This window comes from Oncorhynchus masou, chromosome 11 (genome assembly GCF_036934945.1).
Source record: "Oncorhynchus masou masou isolate Uvic2021 chromosome 11, UVic_Omas_1.1, whole genome shotgun sequence".
In the NCBI taxonomy this organism is placed as follows: Eukaryota; Metazoa; Chordata; class Actinopteri; order Salmoniformes; family Salmonidae; genus Oncorhynchus; species Oncorhynchus masou.
In genome coordinates, this window is record NC_088222.1 from 26,740,113 (window position 1) to 26,762,315 (window position 22,203).

General features: G+C 45.0%; 1 protein-coding gene across 12 annotated transcripts in view; it reads left to right on the forward strand.

Annotated features, from left to right (window-relative positions):
- The window catches only part of LOC135548393 (RNA-binding protein Musashi homolog 2), a 399,534-nt gene that overhangs the window by 107,575 nt on the left and 269,756 nt on the right, over positions 1-22,203 (forward strand). For all 12 annotated transcript variants that reach the window (XR_010456818.1, XR_010456817.1, XR_010456819.1 and 9 more), the window contains exon 6: positions 9,531-9,623. Coding sequence is in view for 9 of the 12 variants with exons in the window: in XM_064977945.1 (XP_064834017.1) it covers positions 9,531-9,623 (93 nt within the window). In the remaining 3 variants the exon portion in view is untranslated. The remainder of the gene's footprint in view (positions 1-9,530; positions 9,624-22,203) is intronic.

Consider the following 22,203-nt stretch of genomic DNA (forward strand, 5'->3'; position numbering starts at 1 on the left):
CTCTGCTCTGTTCTGCAGCCTATAAGGCAGCTTGTTAGAGAGAGCCCGGGTCTGGTCTGGGTGGCCCTCTCTCCAGGCCCCTCTCTGGATGGCACAGGGCCAAGGGCCAACAGGGGCCGGGGGTTGGGGCAGATTGACAGGTCGTTTACAATGAGGGATGGAGGTCCAGTGGAACATAATCCCAATTAAAGTAGGGGTCAGTCATAGAGCTGTCAACCCCCTGATCCAGCCTCTTCCTCCTCCTGCAGGGTGTTGCTTCATGCTGGAGCAGTTAGAGCCAGGCACTGGCCCTCTACCTTGTAGTGTGTACCTCTGGCCCTGGAACATGGCCCACAGCTGGATGGAGACAAGGGGTAGTAGGGGCCTCTGTCTGGGGCACCTGCCCTGCCTGGCTAGGGACTACTCCGCACCTACTGTTGTATCACTAAGCATTTTTTTTACAGTGTCCTGATGGTGCTTATGTTAATATCTGTTGAATACACTTCACAACATGATTCTTAGGTTTAAAGGTAATACTCAATCAGGCTAATCAGGCAGTGTAAGGCTAAAACTGTTTTATAACCGCTATATCTGGGACGAGCCACTCTACTGTGGTGCTTGAATCCTCAGGTCCCCAGCTACAGTACATGCTGTTGTGTTCCAGGACATTGATCCTTACCGAGCACTATTAGAGTTCTGTCCAAATCCCCAGCCTCGTGCTGCTGCTCGCATCACATTGCATGGCTGGCTGACAGCGTCCCTGACACTGTTACTGTTACTGCCTCTGTGTCTGACATGGCAGGACCAGGGAGGGAGAGGGGACCAGGGCACTGTCACTGACAGGAGGTTAGAAGTGTACTGTCTCTCTTAGCCTGTATTAGTCCCTTAGACCATCAATGCTTCTCAGGCTAGCTAGTTTAGAATCTATTTTGAAGTGCCTCATTAAAGGATTCATGTGAACTGACACATAATAACCAGCCTGTTCTCTCAGTAGGCCCACTCTAAAGCCACATGGCATGCTGGGTTTTCTAACAGGTACCCAGTCACTGTAGCATACTGCTCCTAGCATCATTGTCTGGGTCATTTGTTAAACACCGTAAGTAAGTGTCTAATTAGCATAACATTCATATTTCAGAACCATTCTTAAGAGACCTTCTGGATTTGTCCGCTTCATTTTAATTGTCTATTATTGGGATAATAATGTTTTGTTGATTTGCAGCGTGTCGATGACCACAGAGGGGCTGGTTGGAATGCAGTGAGAATGTTCTGGTTGCGTATGGGCCCATGCATCTCCAGGGTCCTATCATCAGCCTTAAGCTGCTCCTATCCATCTTCATAACAGTACAGGCTGAGTGTGAAGTACAGCTAATCAGTCAGACAGAAGATAGACCTGGATCATACCTCACCATGTTCACAACACAACGTGACGTTTTTCTTCAAGCGCCATCTACACACAGTGGCCTCTCTCAAGCACTAAATCACAGTGTCACCCTCAGTCTCCACCCCACTCCCACCCTACCTGCCTTCCCTCAACCTTTTCCCTGTGTGAGCAACAGCAGCTCACATCATCAGCCCCCCATCCGCTTATTCAAAAGCACGCCTGCTAGCTGAATGAATTGGTAGAGCGGCAGAATTGCAGTTTGATGAAGGAGGTGGCTGCCCTGAATCTTTAGCATCAGATTGCTGATTGCATCGGGGCTTGAAAAGGTCTTTGCTAGTTGGAGCCAGGCCTTTCATTAGCTTGCGCCTTGCGCTTGACAGCCTCTCTCTCCCGTCCCAGCCTCTCTGTCCCCCTGTGGCAGCACTTGTTTTCTGTCCTTGTGCAAATGGCTGGTGTAATCCTGGGCTATAGTGCTTGGGCCTGTCACTCCGTATTTGCAGTAAGCATCTTTCCCTCTCTCATCTCCTGAGCCCTAATTGTATTGTAATTAGCAATTAGCCATCTATTTATGCACACTGGAGCTGAGATTGGACCAGTTCTTAAAAGGGCAGAAGGAGAGTGAGGAGAGGAGAGGCCCAATGCTACAGAACACAAGTACAGGCCAATTCACACTTAGTGCTGCTTGTCCCATTTCTCTATCTTCCTGTCTTCCCATCAAACATGTTCAATTTCTTTCTCTCTCTCTCTTTTCCATAATGTGCTCACACATTAAACAAAGCTTGTATTGATGTATACTGAAGAAAAATATAAAGTGTAAAGTGTTGGTCCCATGTTTCATGAGCTGAAATAAAAGATCCCAGAAATGTTTTTTAAAAAAAAGAAAAAAAAGAAAAAAAGCTTTGTTGACATCCCTGTTATTGAGCATTTCTTCTTTGTCAAGATAATCCATCCACCTGACAGGTGTGGCATATCAAGAAGCTGATTATCACGACAGCATGTACGGCGTCGTGTGGGGGAGCGCCGTACACGTTGTGAACAGAGTGCCCCATGGTGGGGGTGGGGTTATGATATGAGCAGGCATAAGCTACAGACAATGAACATAGTTGCATTTTATCAATGTAAAGGAAATACACAGCGATAATGTGATGAGATCCTGAGGCCCATTGTCGTGCCATTCATCCTTCACCATCACCTCATGTTTCAGCATGATAATGCACGTCCCCATGTCGCTAGGATCTGTACACAATTCCTGAAAGATGAAAATGTCCCAGTTCTTCCATGGCCTGCATACTCACCTGATATGTCACCCATTGAGCATGTTTGGGATGCTCTGGATCGACGTGTACGATGGCGTGTTCCAGTTTCCACCAATATCCAACAACTTGGCACAGCCATTGAAAAGGAGTGTGACAACATCAACAGCCTGAAATGTGTTGCGCTGCAAGAGGCAAATAGTGGTCACACCAGATATTGCCTGGTTTTCTGATCCATGCCGCTACGTTAAAAAAAGGTATATGTGAGGTAACAGTTGCATATCTCTATTCCCAGTCATGTGAAATCCATAGATTAGGGCTTAATGAATTTATTTAAATTGACTGATTTACTTATATGAACTGTAACTCAGTAAAATCTTTGAAATTGTTGCATGTTGCGTTTATAGTTTTGTTCAGTGTTGCTACAGTAGTACATCTTCTGCTTTCTGTCTTTAATTCACCGTCAGTGCTGGTAATGAACAGAACAGATGTAATGTTTACCTGGGCTGGCCATGGTGTAATATAGTGTTGACTGTGTTTGTGTGCCCAGGGCTGAGGGCTTTGATCAGGTTTACACTGCTCTGACAGATGCTCTCTGTGCTCTCACCCTCTCGTCATCAACATGGCCAGTCTGCATCTCTCCCCATGCCAGTAGTTCTATCCTCCTGCTACCATTAGATGAATTGGAGCGCATAACAAATAACTGCTATGGGCGTTTCTGTTTCTCTTGTCATGAGAAATGACACACAACTTACTAGGATGATTTCTCCCCCTCCTGATGTCTGTGGGCTGTAGCCTTGAAAGACGCTGTGCTATGATGAGGGGCCGTACGCTCTAATCAGAGCTGGATATGTGATCTTAGACACTGGGGTTTGAGGTGGCTGGGGTGGGAGTGGGAGCGTGGGCTCTCAGCGGGCCTGGGGGGGGTCTACTATAGCGGGTTGTTGCGGCGGTATAATCCGCTAGCTTTGGAAATCATCATGGCGGGTACACAAGACGGTGATTAAGGATGAGGAGGTTAAGCTTTCTTATCAAGCGAAGGCTTTAGCCTGGATTGCTTGTTGTCACACAAGTGTTCCCTATTTTAGAGAAGGGCCAAAGTTACTCAGCTGAAAACAGTTGTCAACAAATACTGTTGCAGTTAATTAGGAGCATGGCAGAAACAAGTGGTGCTGTTGATGCTAAGCCTGGGCCCTAAGGGTTTGATGGAGAGGATGGAGGGGAGAGTGAGGGGCTCCCTCCACAGCTTTAACCTCTCACTGTCAGCCTTGCTGCTACAGCAACTGTGCTCTGGATGGAGCCCTTCAGCTTATGGACCAAGTCTGCCAGCATAGTCTTTTCCTTGCTAAACCTCTGCCGTTTATAGTTTACTTTGATGCATATTGGAGGGTCCATTTTTGAGATAGGGATATTGTGGTAATAAGTGGGAATTGTCCTTGGTATGGTGCCTTGGTGTATCCAGTTGATTGACAGCTGGGTGTCTGTGTTGGGATAGTAGAGGGTAAAACACTGGCCTTGGTAGAGAGGCAGTGACCCATCACACTGCTTTGTGTAGGAGACTGTAGTAGATCAATATACAGAGACATGGGAACACAGGGTTCTGGGAGAACAGAACACTACAGGGCCTCCCTGGTCTGTAGAGAGCTGGGGCGGTCCAGCCTACTGGGAGGATGGGCTCATCTCCTTTCCTACAGGGGATTTGTCCCTCTTTTGACTCTACATTGTATTGTTTTTTATCTGAACTTGCAGGTACTGCAGGCAACATTCAGTGAGAGGAACTTCCTCAGCTTTGCAGTGTCCTTCACTTGTTCAGTCTCTAGAAAAAGTATCTGAAAGCCTGTCTGTTTCCTTTGCAAAAAGTAATGATCTAATATACTGACCAAAAATATAAATGCAACATGTAAAGTGTTTGTCCCATGTTTCATGAGCTGAAATAAAATATCCCAGAAATGTTCCTTTTTGTGGGGAAAAAATTCATTTTGATTTGCTGGGCCTGGCTCCCAAGTGGGCTGTTGTTCTCCCAAGCACACCCATTTTTATTTATTTATTTATTTTACCTTTATTTAACCAGGCAAGTCAGTTAAGAACACATTCTTATTTTCAATGACAGCCTGGGAACAGTGGGTTAACTGCCTGTTCAGGGGCAGAACGACAGATTTGTACCTTGTCAGCTCGGGGGTTTGAACTCGCAACCTTCCGGTTATTAGTCCAACGCTCTAACCACTAGGCTACCCTGCCGCCCATAGCTGCACCCCTGCCCAATCATCTAAAATCCATAGAGTAAGGCCTAATGAATTTATTTAAATTGACTGATTTCCTTACATGAACTGTAACTCAATAAAATAATTGAAATTGTTACATGTTGTGTTTATATTTTTGTGTAGTATATATGCATAATAACTACAATATGTTATTTTCTCTGCTCTTTGTGCTGTCGATCTGGGTTTCCACTGCTGTACACTGTAGTTATCTTCCACCACTTTGTACATTTAGAGGTAATAAATACTCTGGCTTGTCTTTGCCATCTTCTGTATACATTTTCATAATCCTCACAGCTTTTATCTCCAGGCTATCAGACTGTAAAACATTCACCACTCGTCAGCCACCACCCAGTACCCTGCCCTGAGCTTTAGTCACAGTCACTAGCTGGCTACCACCCGGTTACTCAACCCTGTGTCATAGAGGCTGCTGCCCTTTGTACAGAGACATGGAACACTGGTCACTTTAATCATGTAGTGGTTATAATGTTGCGCCAGTAACGGAAAGGTTGCTGGATCGAATCCCCGAGCTGACAAGGTTAAAAATCGGTCGTTCTGCCCCTGAACAAGGCAGTTAACCCACTGTTCCCCAGTAGGCCGTCATTGTAAATAAGAATATGTTCTTAACTGGCTTGCCAAGTGAAATAAAGGTTAATAAATACAAATAAATGTTTAACCCATTTCACATGTATATACTGTATTCTAGTCAACTATTGCTGTATATACTATTCTATTCTATGTTTTCTTCAGATATACTACGTATTCTTCAGCTGTACTGTACCACATACTGTGGTACACACTACTACATTCCATCACATACATACATATACAGAGTATAAACATATATATATACTCTACCAGTCAAAAGTTTGGACACACCTACACATTCAAGGGGTTTTCTTTATTTTTTCTATTTTCTACAATGTATAATAATAGTGAAGATATCAAAACTATAAAATAACACATGGAATCATGTAGTAACCAAAGCACAGATTTCCACGGGTATAATGTCCATTACTCATGTTTCTTGGACCAAGCAAGTATCTTCTTCTTATTGGTGTCATTTAGAAGTGGTTTCTTTGCAGCAATTCGACCATGAAGGCCTGATTCACGCAGTCTCCTCTGAACAGTTGACCTTAAAATGTGTCTGTTACTTGAACTCTGTGAAGCATTTATTTGGCCTGCAATCTGAGGTGCAGTTAACTCTAGTGCAGCAGAGGTAACTCTGGGTCTTCCTTTCCTGTGGCGGTCCTCATCCTTATGTTTAGCAGTTCTGCTACTGTACCCAGTGTCCTTTTGTTGCTGTTCAGAACTCCTCAAATTTACACAAATAATGAAAGGCTGCCATATTAACTACGTAGCTGGATCTATAAATCCCTGAGCAGTACCACTACAGCACAGCAGCCCGTTCTCCTGTTAAAACACATTATTATAAGGAGCTGAAATCCCCTCCATCCCCTCCACCTCTCCATCACACACACACACACACACACACACACACACACACACACACACACACACACACACACACACACACACACACACACACACACACACACACACACACACACACACACACACACACACACCTTGGAGAGTTGCCCTCCCACCAATCAGCCCCTGTCCCATTTGGGTTCTCTGCGGCTTGTTAGATTAGGAATAGTCTTTTTGAAATGAGCTAATCACACAATAGATCATTGCTGGAAATGCATTCAGAGACAGCATGGAGTGACTTTGATGATAGCAGGAGACTGTGTCCTTGGAGTCTGCAGTCAGTGTCCTCAGCCTGGCCTGGTGTATGTTGAGTCAAGGGACAGTTAAGGCTGCAACTCCTCTCTGTCTTCTATGTTGTGTCTGAGGACTGACTGCAGGTGTGCTGGACATATTGACAGTGAACAAAAGGTTTTCATGGGTCCGAAATGGATCTTTGGCTTTCACACCTGACCCGATATTCATAGCTATATTCTCAAAAAACTGAGACCAGTTCCAAATGGACCCGGGGACAGTCAGACCCGTTCCAAAAAGGACTGTGAAAAACAGACCCGTGCTGGTTCGGATCAGAGAGACCCGTTCAGATTCGAGAGTAGAAGGAGTGAAATAAACCTCAGACTGGGTGAGGCCAGCGCCATCAATAGACAAGTGATTTTGGCCAAATTATCCACAGTGTCCTTAAAAACTGCCTATAACAAATGACAACAAAAATAAAACTAGTCGTTGTGTTTCGATGTGTAGCATATTCATACTTTATGGCCTTTTGTTTTATTGGTTTTTACTTTCCTTAAACAATAATCGTCTACCTCACAGTTCAGCTGTTAGAGATTTGAGTGCAAATTGCATTTGGCCATTGCATGCATATAGGATATTACTGTATAATATTCCTATTTTAAAAAATGAATATTGAGGCAGACAAGCTTAGCCGTAGAGAGACGGAGAGAAAGATATGCCGGCGCCATGTTCCTGACATCGACATGGATTGTTTTATACTTGTCAGAAAGGCTACTACTGCTATACAGATATAGGCGTACAGAAGGAGGCTAATTCGTACGTTTTCCATCAGAAAATTATATTGTTCGATTAAAGGAGTAACTCTGGTAGGCCTAGAACGTTCTTCCTCACCTCAAGTTCAACTGTCAGAGTCAGTTGGAGTACCGGGAAGCACTGCCTTCCTAGGCCTGCAGTAGCTAAGCCAAAGAACAGCTATACATTCCAGACCTGCACAAAAGTTGCTTAACCTTATTAAGGTCAAGTAAGTCAAGTCATTGTTTATAGGTTATTATATTTGGGATCCGCTCGAGTCCTGTCAGATCTTGGAATGTCGGGTCTGTTGGACCCGTGAAGAGCTCTACAGTGAACCCTGTGGACAGGCAACACAACCCTAGGTCCTGCTAGCCTCCCATTCAAAACACAGCCTCACAACACGGGGGGTTTCTCTCCTTGCAGATGTATTCTGTTCTACGAGCAGTCAGAGTTGTTGTTGTTGTTGTTTTTACAACAACAAGCTTGTTTGTTCTGACTGGCATTCAAGCCTACACACACACACACACACACACACACACACACACACACACACACACACACACACACACACACACACACACACACACACACACACACACACACACACACACCACACACACACACCGTCCCACCTCCTCCTAAGTCACTCAGTGGAAACACCAAACACTCTGCAGCCATTTCCCTAGAGAGGCCTGTTGTCTGTTGTCACCATGGAGAGAGAAATAGGGAAAGTAATTGCGTTGTTCCAGGGCTTGAGAAATCCCATCAGCCTTTGGGCAGCCCTGTCAGAAAGTATAAAGGTGGCGCTAAAAACTTAACTGGCTCCAGACAGGCTGGGGGAGCACCCTCGCTGAAAATGACTTGGCCGGGCAAGACAGTCAGATTATCTATCAAGGGAAGCAGGTGAAACAGCTGTAAAAGATGTAGGAGAACTAGCAGAGATGAACACTGGCTTGTGTTTATATTACCAAGATCGGCAGTGATAAAAGTAAGTGATGTTGATAAATACCCACGTAGCCTTTTACCACCAGTTGCTATGGCTGTGGTTGCCGGCGGAGGAGGATTCAGCTGCGTTACGCCAGCCAGGGCTACGGCACAACAGCCTGCTGCCACAATTTGCATGAGTTCCCATGCAAATGGCCCAGAAGGGGAAAAGACAGTGCTGGTGTGTGTGTGTGTGTGTGTGTGTGCTCGTGCGTACATGCATGTGTGTAACTACTATGTTAAGTCGTGCCTTCATTTCTCTGTACATTTCAGTAACAACTTGTGAGTAACGAAGGTGGAGTCATTCGTTGTCTGAGGAGGAACTAGTATTTCTACTCTCTTTCTTATTGGGAATATTTTCTATTTCCCCCAGAACTCCTTGTTTTTTGTAAATGCTCTGTGCACACTGCTGCAGATGCACTTAGCTGTGCCATGTTTCCCTTTCTGATGGTGTGGGTGATAAACCTTCATATTTCTGCTGCTGTGGAATTCATTGAGGCTTTAATGCTCTCTGATTCCTTCCTCCAGCACAAGCTAATTGTGTTTGGAAAAACAATCTTAAGTGTTGAGTGTTTCGGAAAAAAATGTAAAATACCTGAATGTGTTGAGGATCAGATACAAGCAAAACGACGGAATGGAGGCTTGAAATGTGCCACACTCTGTAAAGACTTTTAGAAATGAACCATGATATGATTAGAGATAGCGGTGGCCGTTGAAGTAACGTAAATCTGAAATGACATTGTTCGATGTACAATAATAACAGTTCACCTTTGACAGATTCTCAGCATAGGCTGCAGCCCTGCTATTTAGGGTGTCTTCAGAGCGTGTATCAACATTTGCTGTTGCTTAAAGATCTTGCTGTAGAAGTATTATCTATCCTGTCACAACAGCCTAGGGAAAAGGATCCTCTCATAAACAATGCTTTCCCCAAAATTCTATCTCACCATTACAATATAGAGACCCCTTGTCTCTCTTTCTGTTCTCTCTCTCTCTCTCTCTCTCTCTCTCTCTCTCTCTCTCTCTCTCTCTCTCTCTCTTTCCCTTTCCCTTTCATCCCTTATCGAGAGGCCAGTCTACAGGGGATTCTATGTTTGGACTCACATTAAAGGTGTTGTGATGCGTTTGAAGCCTGATCACCCATCTCTTTCCTCTCTTCAGATGGTCACAAGAACAAAGAAAATATTCGTGGGCGGATTGTCAGCCAACACAGTGGTGGAAGATGTGAAGCTGTATTTTGAACAGTTTGGGAAGGTAAGGAGAATCATTTTGGGTTCCTCCCTTTTATGGTTTGGCGGCAAGAGAGCCATGTTATTGTGGGTTGGAGGATGTTCAGCCCCTGTTCCAGTCCCTGCCCCAGCACCTGTCCCAGACCTTGTCCCTGTCCCAGTCACTGTCCCTGTCCCAGCCCTTGTCCCTGTCCCCAGTCCTGTGCCATATTAGATTTCAGCTCAAGGTCATCTTGTGTAAAACTGAGGATGCTCCCTCTACAATATCAGCTCTGTACTTGACCTCAATAATTGTCATTTGAGCATGTACTGAACATCTCATCTAGTGTGTGCATGGTATAATCTCTGTATTTCTCAGTAGTCTGGTACTCTGTGAAAGTAAAGTCATAGCTGAGCCCAGCAGCGCGGAGCAGCAAGTAAATATTCAGAGCGGGCTTGGTTGTAATCATCGAGACTGAAAAGGGCTCAACACAAATTTCAACTTGATTGAATGACTTGATTGAATGACTTGATTATACAAAGTTTTTTCCCCTCCTTAAGGAATCCTGAAACACTTGTGAGACAAACAAATCAGTCTGATTGAGGGAGTCGCTCTGTGTGTGTGTGTCACAGACAGGGAGGAAATCAGAGTAGTTAGTCTAGGTTTTTAAGAAGGGGAGGGGGGCAGGAAGTGGCTTGTCTCTCCTGCCTGCCTGTCTGGTGGTGTCTGTGTATGTCCCTCTGCATCATCTCTGTCACATATATCCCTCCATTTATTAAATAACCTGGCTGCCCAATGCAACCTGCCATTATCGCCACACACGCCGTTTCTCTGAGAAGTCGCCCGGAGAGGGAAAACCAATTCATTTCGTTTCTCCTCCACAGAAAGATTGAGAAGGGGGGAAGGATGGGGGTTGTGGTCACCACAGTGGCAGCAGGGCTTGTCATTCAGATGTCTGGGATGTACATGTTTAGAATTCTGTAGTGAGGAGAGAGAGAGAGAGAGAGAGAGAGAGAGAGAGAGAGATAGAGGGGGAGAGAGAGAGATTCTCCTCTATAACATTGCAGCTCGGTGCTCAGGTAAACACATTGCTAGGATAGCTACCTGGGAATTCTCTTTAGGTGTGGCTGTGTGTGTGTGTGTGTGTGTGTGTGTGTGTGTGTGTGTGTGTGTGTGTGTGTGTGTGTGTGTGTGTGTGTGTGTGTGTGTGTGTGTGTGTGTGTGTGTGTGTGTGTGTGTGTGTGTGTGTGTGTGTGTGTGTGTGTGGGCCAAGTGTGTGTTCAGGTCTAGGTGACATAAGCCAATTAGCAGGATGTGGGCAGGCAGGCAGCGGGGGTGGCGGTTGTTGTGGGGATCAGGGGGAGAAACAGGTGGTGTGGTCACACCAGGGTTACTGCAATATCTCTCTCTATTCTGTATGTTCCCTGTTTCCTCTCCTCTCCTCGGATAGAGTAGGATACAGGGAGAGGAAGGGAACTGGCAGCTCCAAATCACATCACTCTCTCCCACTCTCCCACTTGTCATCATTAGTAAAAGTGCTCATATCTAAACCCCCAGCACAACTTCAGAGAGGCCCGCCAGCCCTACGGAGTATTACTGAGTTATCCACAGTACACTGAATACGTCCGGGTAATGTGCCGATGACAGCCAGATGAATGGGCCTGAAGGACAGTATTGGTGTGTAATGACTGATTCTCATGCATCCCAATACCAGCGTGACTGACAACGACAAGATCGCTCCTCTGAGTTCTTCTGAGGCAGCACATTTCTGCTGTCTTGTCTGTTTACTGTACTGTGTCTTCATGTGGGACTGATGAATTAGGTTCACCTAAGGCCCAGTAACAGGCATTTCTGTATCCTGTGGAAACGAGTGCAGGGGTGAATATGTGCCAAATAAACACTTGGGTCCTGCTTGAGTACCATTACTTGAGAGCTCTGCATCGTCAGATTTGTAATTGTTCTTACATGGCATACAGCTGGTAAAGAACACTTACCCTCAAGAAACAACAAACTGGTAGATGAACTTGATTACAAAAGGGGGCCAGTGGTAACCCTCATATTGAATTAAAGCCTGACATAACAGTAGAACTAGAGACCAGGCCAGAAAAGAGGGCTTAACCACAGTGAAGGGCCTATCCACAGTGAAGGGCCTATCCACAGTGAAGGGCCTATCCACAGTGAAGGCCTAACCACAGCGAAGGGCCTAACCACAGTGAAGGGCCTATCCACAGTGAAGAGCCTAACCACAGCGAAGGCCCTAACCACAGTGAAGGGCCTATCCACAGTGAAGGGCCTATCCACAGTGAAGGCCTAACCACAGCGAAGGGCTTAACCACAGTGAAGGGCCTATCCACAGTGAAGAGCCTAACCACAGTGAAGGGCCTAACCACAGTGAAGAGCCTATCCACAGCGAAGGGCCTAACCACAGTGAAGGGCCTATCCACAGCGAAGGGCTTAACCACAGTGAAGGGACTAACCACAGTGAAGGGCCTAACCACAGTGAAGAGCCTATCCACAGCGAAGGGCCTAACCACAGTGAAGGGCCTATCCACAGCGAAGGGCTTAACCACAGTGAAGGGACTAACCACAGTGAAGGGCCTAACCACAGTGAAGAGCCTAACCACAGTGAAGGGCCTAACCACAGTGAAGAGCCTATCCACAGCGAAGGGCCTAACCACAGTGAAGGGCCTATCCACAGCGAAGGGCTTAACCACAGTGAAGGGCTTAACCACAGCAAAGGCCCTAACCACAGTGAAGGGCCTAACCACAGTGAAGGGCCTAACCACAGTGAAGGGCTTAACCACAGTGAAGGGCCTAACCACAGTGAAGGGCTTAACCACAGTCAAGGGCCTAACCACAGTGAAGGGCTTAACCACAGTGAAGGGCCTAACCACAGTGAACGGCTTAACCACAGTGAAGGGCCTAACCACAGTGAAGGGCTTAACCACAGTGAAGGGCCTAACCACAGTGAAGGGCCTAACCACAGTGAAGGGCTTAACCATAGTGAAGGGCCTAACCACAGTGAAGGGCCTAACCACAGTGAAGGGCTTAACCACAGTGAAGGGCCTAACCACAGTGAAGGGCTTAACCACAGTCAAGGGCCTAACCACAGTGAAGGGCTTAACCACAGTCAAGGGCCTAACCAGAGTGAAGGGCCTAACCACAGTGAAGGGCTTAACCACAGTGAAGGGCCTAACCACAGTGAAGGGCCTAACCACAGTGAAGGGCCTAACCACAGTGAAGGGCCTAACCACAGTGAAGGGCTTAACCACAGTGAAGGGCCTAACCACAGTGAAGGGCTTAACCACAGTCAAGGGTCTAACCACAGTGAAGGGCTTAATCACAGTGAAGGGCCTAACCACAGTGAAGGGCTTAATCACAGTGAAGGGCCTAACCACAGTCAAGGGCTTAACCACAGTGAAGGGCCTAACCACAGTCAAGGGCCTAACCATGGTGAAGGGCCTAACCACAGTCAAGGGCCTAACCACAGTGAAGGGCCTAACCAGAGTGAAGGGCTTAACCACAGTGAAGGGCTTAACCACAGTGAAGGGCTTAACCACAGTGAAGGGCTTAACCACAGTGAAGGGACTAACCACAGTGAAGGGCCTAACCACAGTGAAAGGCCTAACCACAGTGAAGGGCTTAACCACAGTGAAGGGCTTAACCACAGTGAAGGGCCTAACCACAGTGAAGGGCCTAACCAGAGTGAAAGGCTTAACCACAGTGAAGGGCTTAACCACAGTGAAGGGCCTAACCACAGTCAAGGGACTAACCACAGTGAAGGGTTTAACTACAGTGAAGAGCCTAACCACGGTCAAGGGACTAACCAGAGTGAAGGGACTAACCAGAGTGAAGGGACTAACCACAGTGAAGGGCCTAACCAGAGTGAAGGGACTAACCAGAGTGAAGGGCTTAACCACAGTGAAAGGCTTAACCAGAGTGAACGGCCTAACCTCAGTGAAGGGCCTAACCTCAGTGAAGGGCTTAACCACAGTCAAGGGCCCAACCACAGTGAAGGGCCTAACCTCAGTGAAGGGCCTAACCACAGTCAAGGGCCCAACCACAGTGAAGGGCCTAACCACAGTGAAGGGCCTAATTATCTTGGATGGTTTATTTTTAGTCATTGGTTTACTGAAATCTACTTGAAATGCGTCTCAAAACAAGGTGCCCTTATTTGACTAAGCTGAATCAACTCCTGGACACTTTGTTACTCCTGGCCTGCACTGTGTTCTGTGCTGTGGTGGGTTGGGGTCCGGTGCTGGGCTGTAGCTGTGCCGGGGTTTGGTTTCATCAGCCCCGGCCTGCAGTTTCTTTCCAAGTCAGTGGGCCGCCACAATCGGCCCTTTATGTCCTCCTCTGCCCTGGTTCCCATGTCCTACTGGGTGGGAGCCAGCTACTGTTGTACCAGGAGCAGGACTCTGGACTCTTAACCTGCTCACTGCCTCTGAGCTGAAGGGGCTGCAGGGGGATGGGAAGGGGGAGTACAGGGTCACAGGGGGGGAGCAGGGAGGTAGGGACCCTGGCGCCTCAGAACCTTAGATAGGCCCTTCTCACAGGTATTTTCTATAAAATAGTCCTCCGTTGTCCTCCAGGAGTGGATGAAGATCTGTTTACATCTTGTGATCCCTTACTTACTTACTGAGAGTCTTAACCTGCTCATTGCCTCTGAGCTGATGGGCCTGCAGGGGCATCATTTGAACCTGAGATCTCTGTCAGAAACATTTTCCATTGTCTGTTCTCTAAGAGTAGCTGAATATCTCCACTGTGGTACTGCTCCCTTAGGACAGGGACTGGAACTCTAATAGTGTAGGTGAACAGGAGGACACAACACTCTGAAACCATGTGGTTTGTGCCATCTCTCTGTTCCTCAGTGGACCACTAGGTCTTCTTCTCACCACATTCCCCTGAGAGAAAGCAGATGAGAGAAGAAATGCAAAGATAAAAGAATGAAAAAAAGGATGCCTTGGTTAGTGACAGGAAATTTGTTCTGGTGCTCCGGTAATCTAATATCATAGCTGACATTTCGTTGTGCATTGAGATTTTGTAAATGGCAGAAAAAAACTATATTGCGTGACTGTCCGTAATGGCTGCATCCAGGACTCCATATTAGTTCATTTAGCATACCTGCCCAAGCGCTTACATTTAATAACAAGATTTAAGTTTTTGAGGCGTACCAAATAAAAACAGTGCTGATGTCCATTAGTGTATTGCCAAGCTTCCTGTTCCATTGAACACAAACAGACACATTTAGATCCCTCTTCTCAACCAGTAAATATACGATGCACTGGTGGAAATCTTTGTTCGGGATTTTTTTTGTTATTGTTTGTTTGCCAAAATGCTTTAGATGAAAACAGCAATGTACTTTCCCAGATCATGCCGTTATTAAATGCGTTTTCTATATCTACGAAATCCTTAAATCCTACTGTTTTGATGGTTTTGATATTGCAGTATTACAACATGAAAGACACTTAAAATCCTGGATTTGCCTTTATTAGGTTCTAAAGTGGTTTGCTCTCAACCCACAGGGCATAGACATCAATCAGTTCAACATGTCATTTTGATTTACATTTGGTTGAGTTGTCAAGTAACATGAATTCAACATGAAATCGACAAAACATTTCACCTTGTCATTGGATTTAGGTTAAAAAAAATGTATAATGAAATGCCCTGATGTTGATGACTTTTTGCAAATCCAATCAGTTTTCCATGTTGATTCAGCGTCATCACATTGATTTTGTTTGGCTGAAAGACATGGAAACAACGTTGACTCAACCAGTTTTTCCCCAGCGTGAGGGCTTTGATATGGAGGAAACATCCTCTGTGACACATCATACAGTACCTGCATCTCTTCAGAGATATCACAGTAGCTCACTCCTCTTCAGTCACACAAAATATTGTCAATATGGTTTTGGCACTGACCCTGGAACTGACCCTGACTTTCTCATGTTATTCTTATTTCTATTTCTCCTGTGTTTTTGTTTGTTCTACTTTACTTTAAAAATATATATATTTTTATAGTACTACTGATATTGATTACTGCGTTGTTGGGAAAGAGCAAACCAAAAAGGCATTTCACTGTACTCGTGCACTTGAAACACCAGCAGATGGACATTTGCATTACATTTCTATACCCCACTGCATCTCATCTCACCTCTGTGTGTGTCGTCAAAGATTTGCCTACAGAATGTGGTGTGAACTCTCCATTCAGCATTTGTGTTTATCCCTCCAGACCAGGCTGTGGTCCTTATAGTAGGTTGTCTGTAGGACACAGCTCCAGTGTTAGTGCTGGTCAGAGCTGGGTTGGTATGAGCCAGCATCAGGTCCATAGGAGCTCTCCTCTGCAGCATGCAATGCTTGACTGAGACTATTTCATCTCCCTGTAGTCACTTGTAGTTAAGGCCTGAGACAGACGAGAGCAATGGAGATGAACTGGCCCTGACCCTGCTGCTGCTTCAGGACCAGACAGACAGACACATTATTTAATATCCCCTCTGACCTTCATTTGCCCAGTGACTTGGAAATGTTTCCAATATTTAAACAACCACAGTAGAATTGACTTTCACTACTATTCCTCCTGATGTTTCAGCTCGTTGTTATTCCTGTGAGGATGGTGACCAGTGAAACAATGCAGGGGTTGTTAAGCCTCTCAAATCCCTCACTATGGATATTATCACTATCTATATGCCCTAGATACCTATCTATCTAGTTTCTATTGGAGCCCTGTGGTGTCTCCTGCTCTTGGAGCAGTGCATCATGGGGGATTGACACACGGTGTGTAGTCTGTCCAACGGCATCCCTCTCTGAAATGGCTCCCCTGGATAAGCTGGGATTGCTTGATTACGTTACAGTGCCTCATTGGGTCATTGGCTGATGGAACTGAGAGGCCCCAGTTGTGCTGCTTAAAGAACAATCTGTTTAAAAAAATATTGACTGTGATTGGATGGGATTCCCAGCACCTGCTCACTGGGGTAAATCTGGTAAGGCAGAAAGCAGCAGCAGCAATCTTCCCTGTGCTATTGTGACATGAAGGAGGAAATGGGTGTGTGAGGCGGGAGAGAGGCTACAGCAGCCTTTCAGACGGCTCTTGGGTTGAGCACGTTGTCAAAGGAGCTGTCAGAACTCATCTGCCACTCAGCATCCCCCCCTTCCCGTGGCTCTCAGAGCTCCTAAACAACCAGGCAATGTACAAGCTGATCTCTGCTCTGCACTGTATGGAGCTGTACCTGAGGTGGGAAAATGCACCCATATAAACATTCTCAGGAAGCGATTAGGCCTGAAAAAGGCCTATTTCCTCAGATATATGGGATTTCACAGCCATGAATGTAGTGCATTAACCTGTAAGCACAAGCCCAGGGGCGCTAATAACTTTCCACTCTTGGGCCACTTGTGATCTTTAAACGAGGGAGGCACTTGCCAAGATCACGCTCGGAAATGAATACATCTCCCGAAAAGGGCTCTTTTTCTGCAGTGGTAGAGTATGTTTTTCTGCCTCGGTGGAGCTTGTGTGTTTAGAGAGGGGGCTGTCGGTGACAGGTGATATTTGGAGAGGGGCGTCGCGGGCCACGTAGGCAGGCGCTGGCCTCTGAGTGACAGGCCCTGCATTGCCACTGCAGCCACAGCCAAGGGAGAGCCAAATGAGAAACAAAATGATGGTGTCATATTTCACCGCAACATCTGACAGGCTTCTGAAGAGATGTGAAACCACCTCTTTACCACTACTATTAAGTAGTTCTGTGCTGAAAAATGCATTTTGTTTTCGATCATGAAACGGCTTTGCCTAACAGAGGGTTGTCAAAGGCAAAATTCCATTCCAGTGCTGGAGTGGTTTAGGAAATGACTGAGTCATTGACGATTTACACACTGAACAACCAGCCGTAAAGGAGGAAATGACTGAGTCAGACGATTTACACACTGAACAACCAGCCGTAAAGGAGGAAATGACTGAGTCGGACGATTTACACACTGAACAACCAGCCGTAAAGGAGGAAATGACTGAGTCAGACGATTTACACACTGAACAACCAGCCGTAAAGGAGGAAATGACTGAGTCAGACGATTTACACACTGAACAACCAGCCGTAAAGGAGGAAATGACTGAGTCAGACGATTTACACACTGAACAACCAGCCGTAAAGGAGGAAATGACTGAGTCAGACGATTTACACACTGAACAACCAGCCGTAAAGGAGGAAATGACTGAGTCAGACGATTTACACACTGAACAACCAGCCGTAAAGGAGGAAATGACTGAGTCAGACGATTTACACACTGAACAACCAGCCGTAAAGGAGGAAATTAATGAGTCGGACGATTTACACACTGAACAACCAGCCGTAAAGGAGGAAATGACTGAGTCATTGACGATTTACACACTGAACAACCAGCCGTAAAGGAGGAAATGACTGAGTCAGACGATTTACACACTGAACAACCAGCCGTAAAGGAGGAAATGAATGAGTCGGACGATTTACACACTGAACAACCAGCCGTAAAGGAGGAAATGACTGAGTCAGACGATTTACACACTGAACAACCAGCCGTAAAGGAGGAAATGACTGAGTCATTGACGATTTACACACTGAACAACCAGCCGTAAGGAGGAAATGGAAACTGGAGGCTTCACATGAAACACATTGTGGTGTATCTGCCTGCTTTACAGTACACCTAGGCCTTGAGAACCACTGTGCATTCATGGTTGTGGTATTTCCAGTAGAGTCCTGTGTATTTTACCTTCCTGTCCTCTAACGGCAAGTTGATGTTATCAAAAAGCATATTCAAAAGCTGCTGATGGCAGGTTTAAGCTGTTTAAGCTGAGGGAAACTCCTCACTGTACACAGGGCACGCTGAATAAGCACAGTCCCATTGGTCTACACTCTCTCTCCAGAACTTCAGGCTGCCTCCTGGGATGATTACCTCCCACACACAGCTCTGTTTAAAGCACTTGGTAAATTGTTGTTTTTACTCCTTGCATGGAACGGTACCGTGTGTCTCGTCTGTGTCCGTCCGTCCGTCTGTCTGTTTCTCTGTCTGTCTATAGCTACCGTGGTTCGATGCGAGGGCCTAATGAAGCCTCTGAGGTATTACACATCTGAAGCATTGACTGCCCTTACACTAGAGAGGTGTGTGCATGTGTGCGTAAACATGTGTGTGTGTGCAGCTACCACAGCTGTGTCTCAGGAGCCTACATGGAACTGTGTCAGGGGAAAGAGGCCAGTGTTTTAGAGTAGATATGTCAACAACATCCTTTAGATGTACCAAAGGGATGTTGTGTCCCTGGGAAGGATTCAGTCCTCATTTACTACGATACACTCAGGCCTATATAATGGAAAAAAAGCTATTTTATTATGAAAGCCATGTAAAATAGTAACACTATACAGTGCAAAATATATATAATATTTTCAAAGACAGCTGTATAGAATTGAATGGACATGATTACCGTGGCACATTAGTACAATGATGTTTGTGTGCCTTTCGGTACAGTGAATTGGCACAGTCAAGCCAGGGTTAGGCCAACGTTTCAGTGATAAGAGCCAGGGTCGCCATCAAAGGACAATATCAAATGTGCTCTTTCCTGAACTTTAAGGGGAAAAAAAGGAAAAAGTCCGTTTTACATTTCCCAGAGCTGAAAGGATGTTTAAAGGAAAGGCACGAAGAGATTATGAATGTTCAGAATGGCCACGCTCTAATGAAGAGAAAGTGAATGTTCAGAATGGCCATGCTCTAATGAAGAGAAAGTGAATGTTCAGAATGGCCACGCTCTAATGAAGAGAAAGTGAATGTTCAGAGTGGCCACTCTCTAATGAAGAGAAAGTGAATGTTCAGAATGGCCACTCTCTAATGAAGAGAAAGTGAATGTTCAGAATGGCCACGCTCTAATGAAGAGAAAGTGAATGTTCAGAGTGGCCACTCTCTAATGAAGAGAAAGTGAATGTTCAGAATGGCCACACTCTAATGAAGAGAAAGTGAATGTTCAGAATGGCCACTCTCTAATGAAGAGAAAGTGAATGTTCAGAATGGCCACTCTCTAATGAAGAGAAAGTGAATGTTCAGAATGGCCACTCTCTAATGAAGAGAAAGTGAATGTTCAGAATGGCCACGCTCTAATGAAGAGAAAGTGAATGTTCAGAATGGCCACTCTCTAATGAAGAGAAAGTGAATGTTCAGAATGGCCACTCTCTAATGAAGAGAAAGTGAATGTTCAGAATGGTGAATGTTCAGAGTGGCCACTCTCTAATGAAGAGAAAGTGAATGTTCAGAATGGCCACTCTCTAATGAAGAGAAAGTGAATGTTCAGAATGGCCACTCTCTAATGAAGAGAAAGTGAATGTTCAGAATGGCCACTCTCTAATGAAGAGAAAGTGAATGTTCAGAATGGCCACTCTCTAATGAAGAGAAAGTGAATGTTCAGAATGGCCACTCTCTAATGAAGAGAAAGTGAATGTTCAGAATGGCCACGCTCTAATGAAGAGAAAGTGAATGTTCAGAATGGCCACGCTCTAATGAAGAGAAAGTGAATGTTCAGAATGGCCACGCTCTAATGAAGAGAAAGTGAATGTTCAGAATGGCCACGCTCTAATGAAGAGAAAGTGAATGTTCAGAATGGCCACGCTCTAATGAAGAGAAAGTGAATGTTCAGAATGGCCACGCTCTAATGAAGAGAAAGTGAATGTTCAGAGTGGCCACGCTCTAATGAAGAGAAAGTGAATGTTCAGAATGGCCACGCTCTAATGAAGAGAAAGTGAATGTTCAGAGTGGCCACTCTCTAATGAAGAGAAAGTGAATGTTCAGAATGGCCACACTCTAATGAAGAGAAAGTGAATGTTCAGAATGGCCACTCTCTAATGAAGAGAAAGTGAATGTTCAGAATGGCCACTCTCTAATGAAGAGAAAGTGAATGTTCAGAATGGCCACGCTCTAATGAAGAGAAAGTGAATGTTCAGATGGCCACGCTCTAATGAAGAGAAAGTGAATGGCCTAATAAAGAGAAATTGAATGTTCTAATGAAGAGAAAGTGAATGTTCAGAATGGCCACGCTCTAATGAAGAGATTATGAATGTTCAGAATGACCACGCTCTAATGAAGAGAAAGTGAATGTTCAGAGTGGCCACGCTCTAATGAAGAGAAAGTGAACGTTCCGAATGGCCACTCTCTAATGAAGAGTAAGTTAATGTTCAGAATGGCCACTCTCTAATGAAGAGAAAGTGAATGTTCAGAATGGCCACTCTCGAATGAAGAGAAAGTGAATGTTCAGAATGGTCACTCTCTAGTGAAGAGAAAGTGAATGTTCAGAATGGCCAAGATCTTTTGAAGAGTAAGTGAATGTTCAGAATGGCCACTCTGTAATGAAGAGAAAATGAATGTTCAGAATGGGCACTATCTTATGAAGAGAAAGTGAATGTTCAGAATGGCCACTCTCTAGTGAAGAGAAAATGAATGTTCAGAATGGCCATGATCTAATGAAGAGAAAGTGAATGTTCAGAATAGCCATGATCTAATGAAGAGAAAGTGAACGTTCAGAATGGCCATGATCTTATGAAGAGTAAGTGAATGTTCAGAATGGCCACTCTGTAATGAAGAGAAAATGAATTTTCAGAATGGGCACTATCTTATGAAGAGAAAGTGAATGTTCAGAATGGCCACTCTCTAGTGAAGAGAAAGTGAATGTTCAGAATGGCCATGATCTTATGAAGAGAAAGTGAATGTTCAGAATGGCCATGCTACAATGAAGAGAAAGTGAATGTTCAGAATGGCCACGCTCTAATGAAGAGATTATGAATGTTCAGAATGGCCACTCTCTAATGAAGACAAAGTGAATGTTCAGAGTGGCCATGCTCTAATGAAGAGAAAGTGAATGTTCAGAATGGTCACTCTCTAATGAAGAGAAAGTGAATGTTCAGAATGGCCACTCTCTAATGAAGAGTAAGTTAATGTTCAGAATGGCCACTCTCTAATGAAGAGAAAGTGAATGTTCAGAATGGTCACTCTCTAATGAAGAGAAAGTGAATGTTCATAATGGCCACTCTCTAATGAAGAGTAAGTTAATGTTCAGAATGGCCACTATCTAATGAAGAGAAAGTGAATGTTCAGAATGGCCACTCTCTAATGAAGACAAAGTGAATGTAAAGATTGGCCACTCTCTAATGAAGAGTAAGTTAATGTTCAGAATGGCCACTCTCTAATGAAGAGAAAGTGAATGTACAGAATGGTCACTCTCTAATGAAGAGAAAGTGAATGTTCATAATGGCCACTCTCTAATGAAGAGTAAGTTAATGTTCAGAATGGCCACTATCTAAGGAAGAGAAAGTGAATGTTCAGAATGGTCACTCTCTAATGAAGAGAAAGTGAATGTAAAGATTGGCCACTCTCTAATGAAGAGAAAGTGAATGTTCAGAATGGTCACTCTCTAATGAAGAGAAAGTGAATGTTCAGAATGGCCACTCTCTAGTGAAGAGAAAGTGAATGTTCAGAATGGCCATGATCTAATGAAGTGAAAGTGAATGTTCAGAATGGCCATAATCTAATGAAGAGAAAGTGAATGTTCAGAGTGGCCACTCTCTAATGAAGAGTAAGTGAATGTTCAGAATGGCCACTATCTTATGAAGAGAAAGTGAATGTTCATAATGGC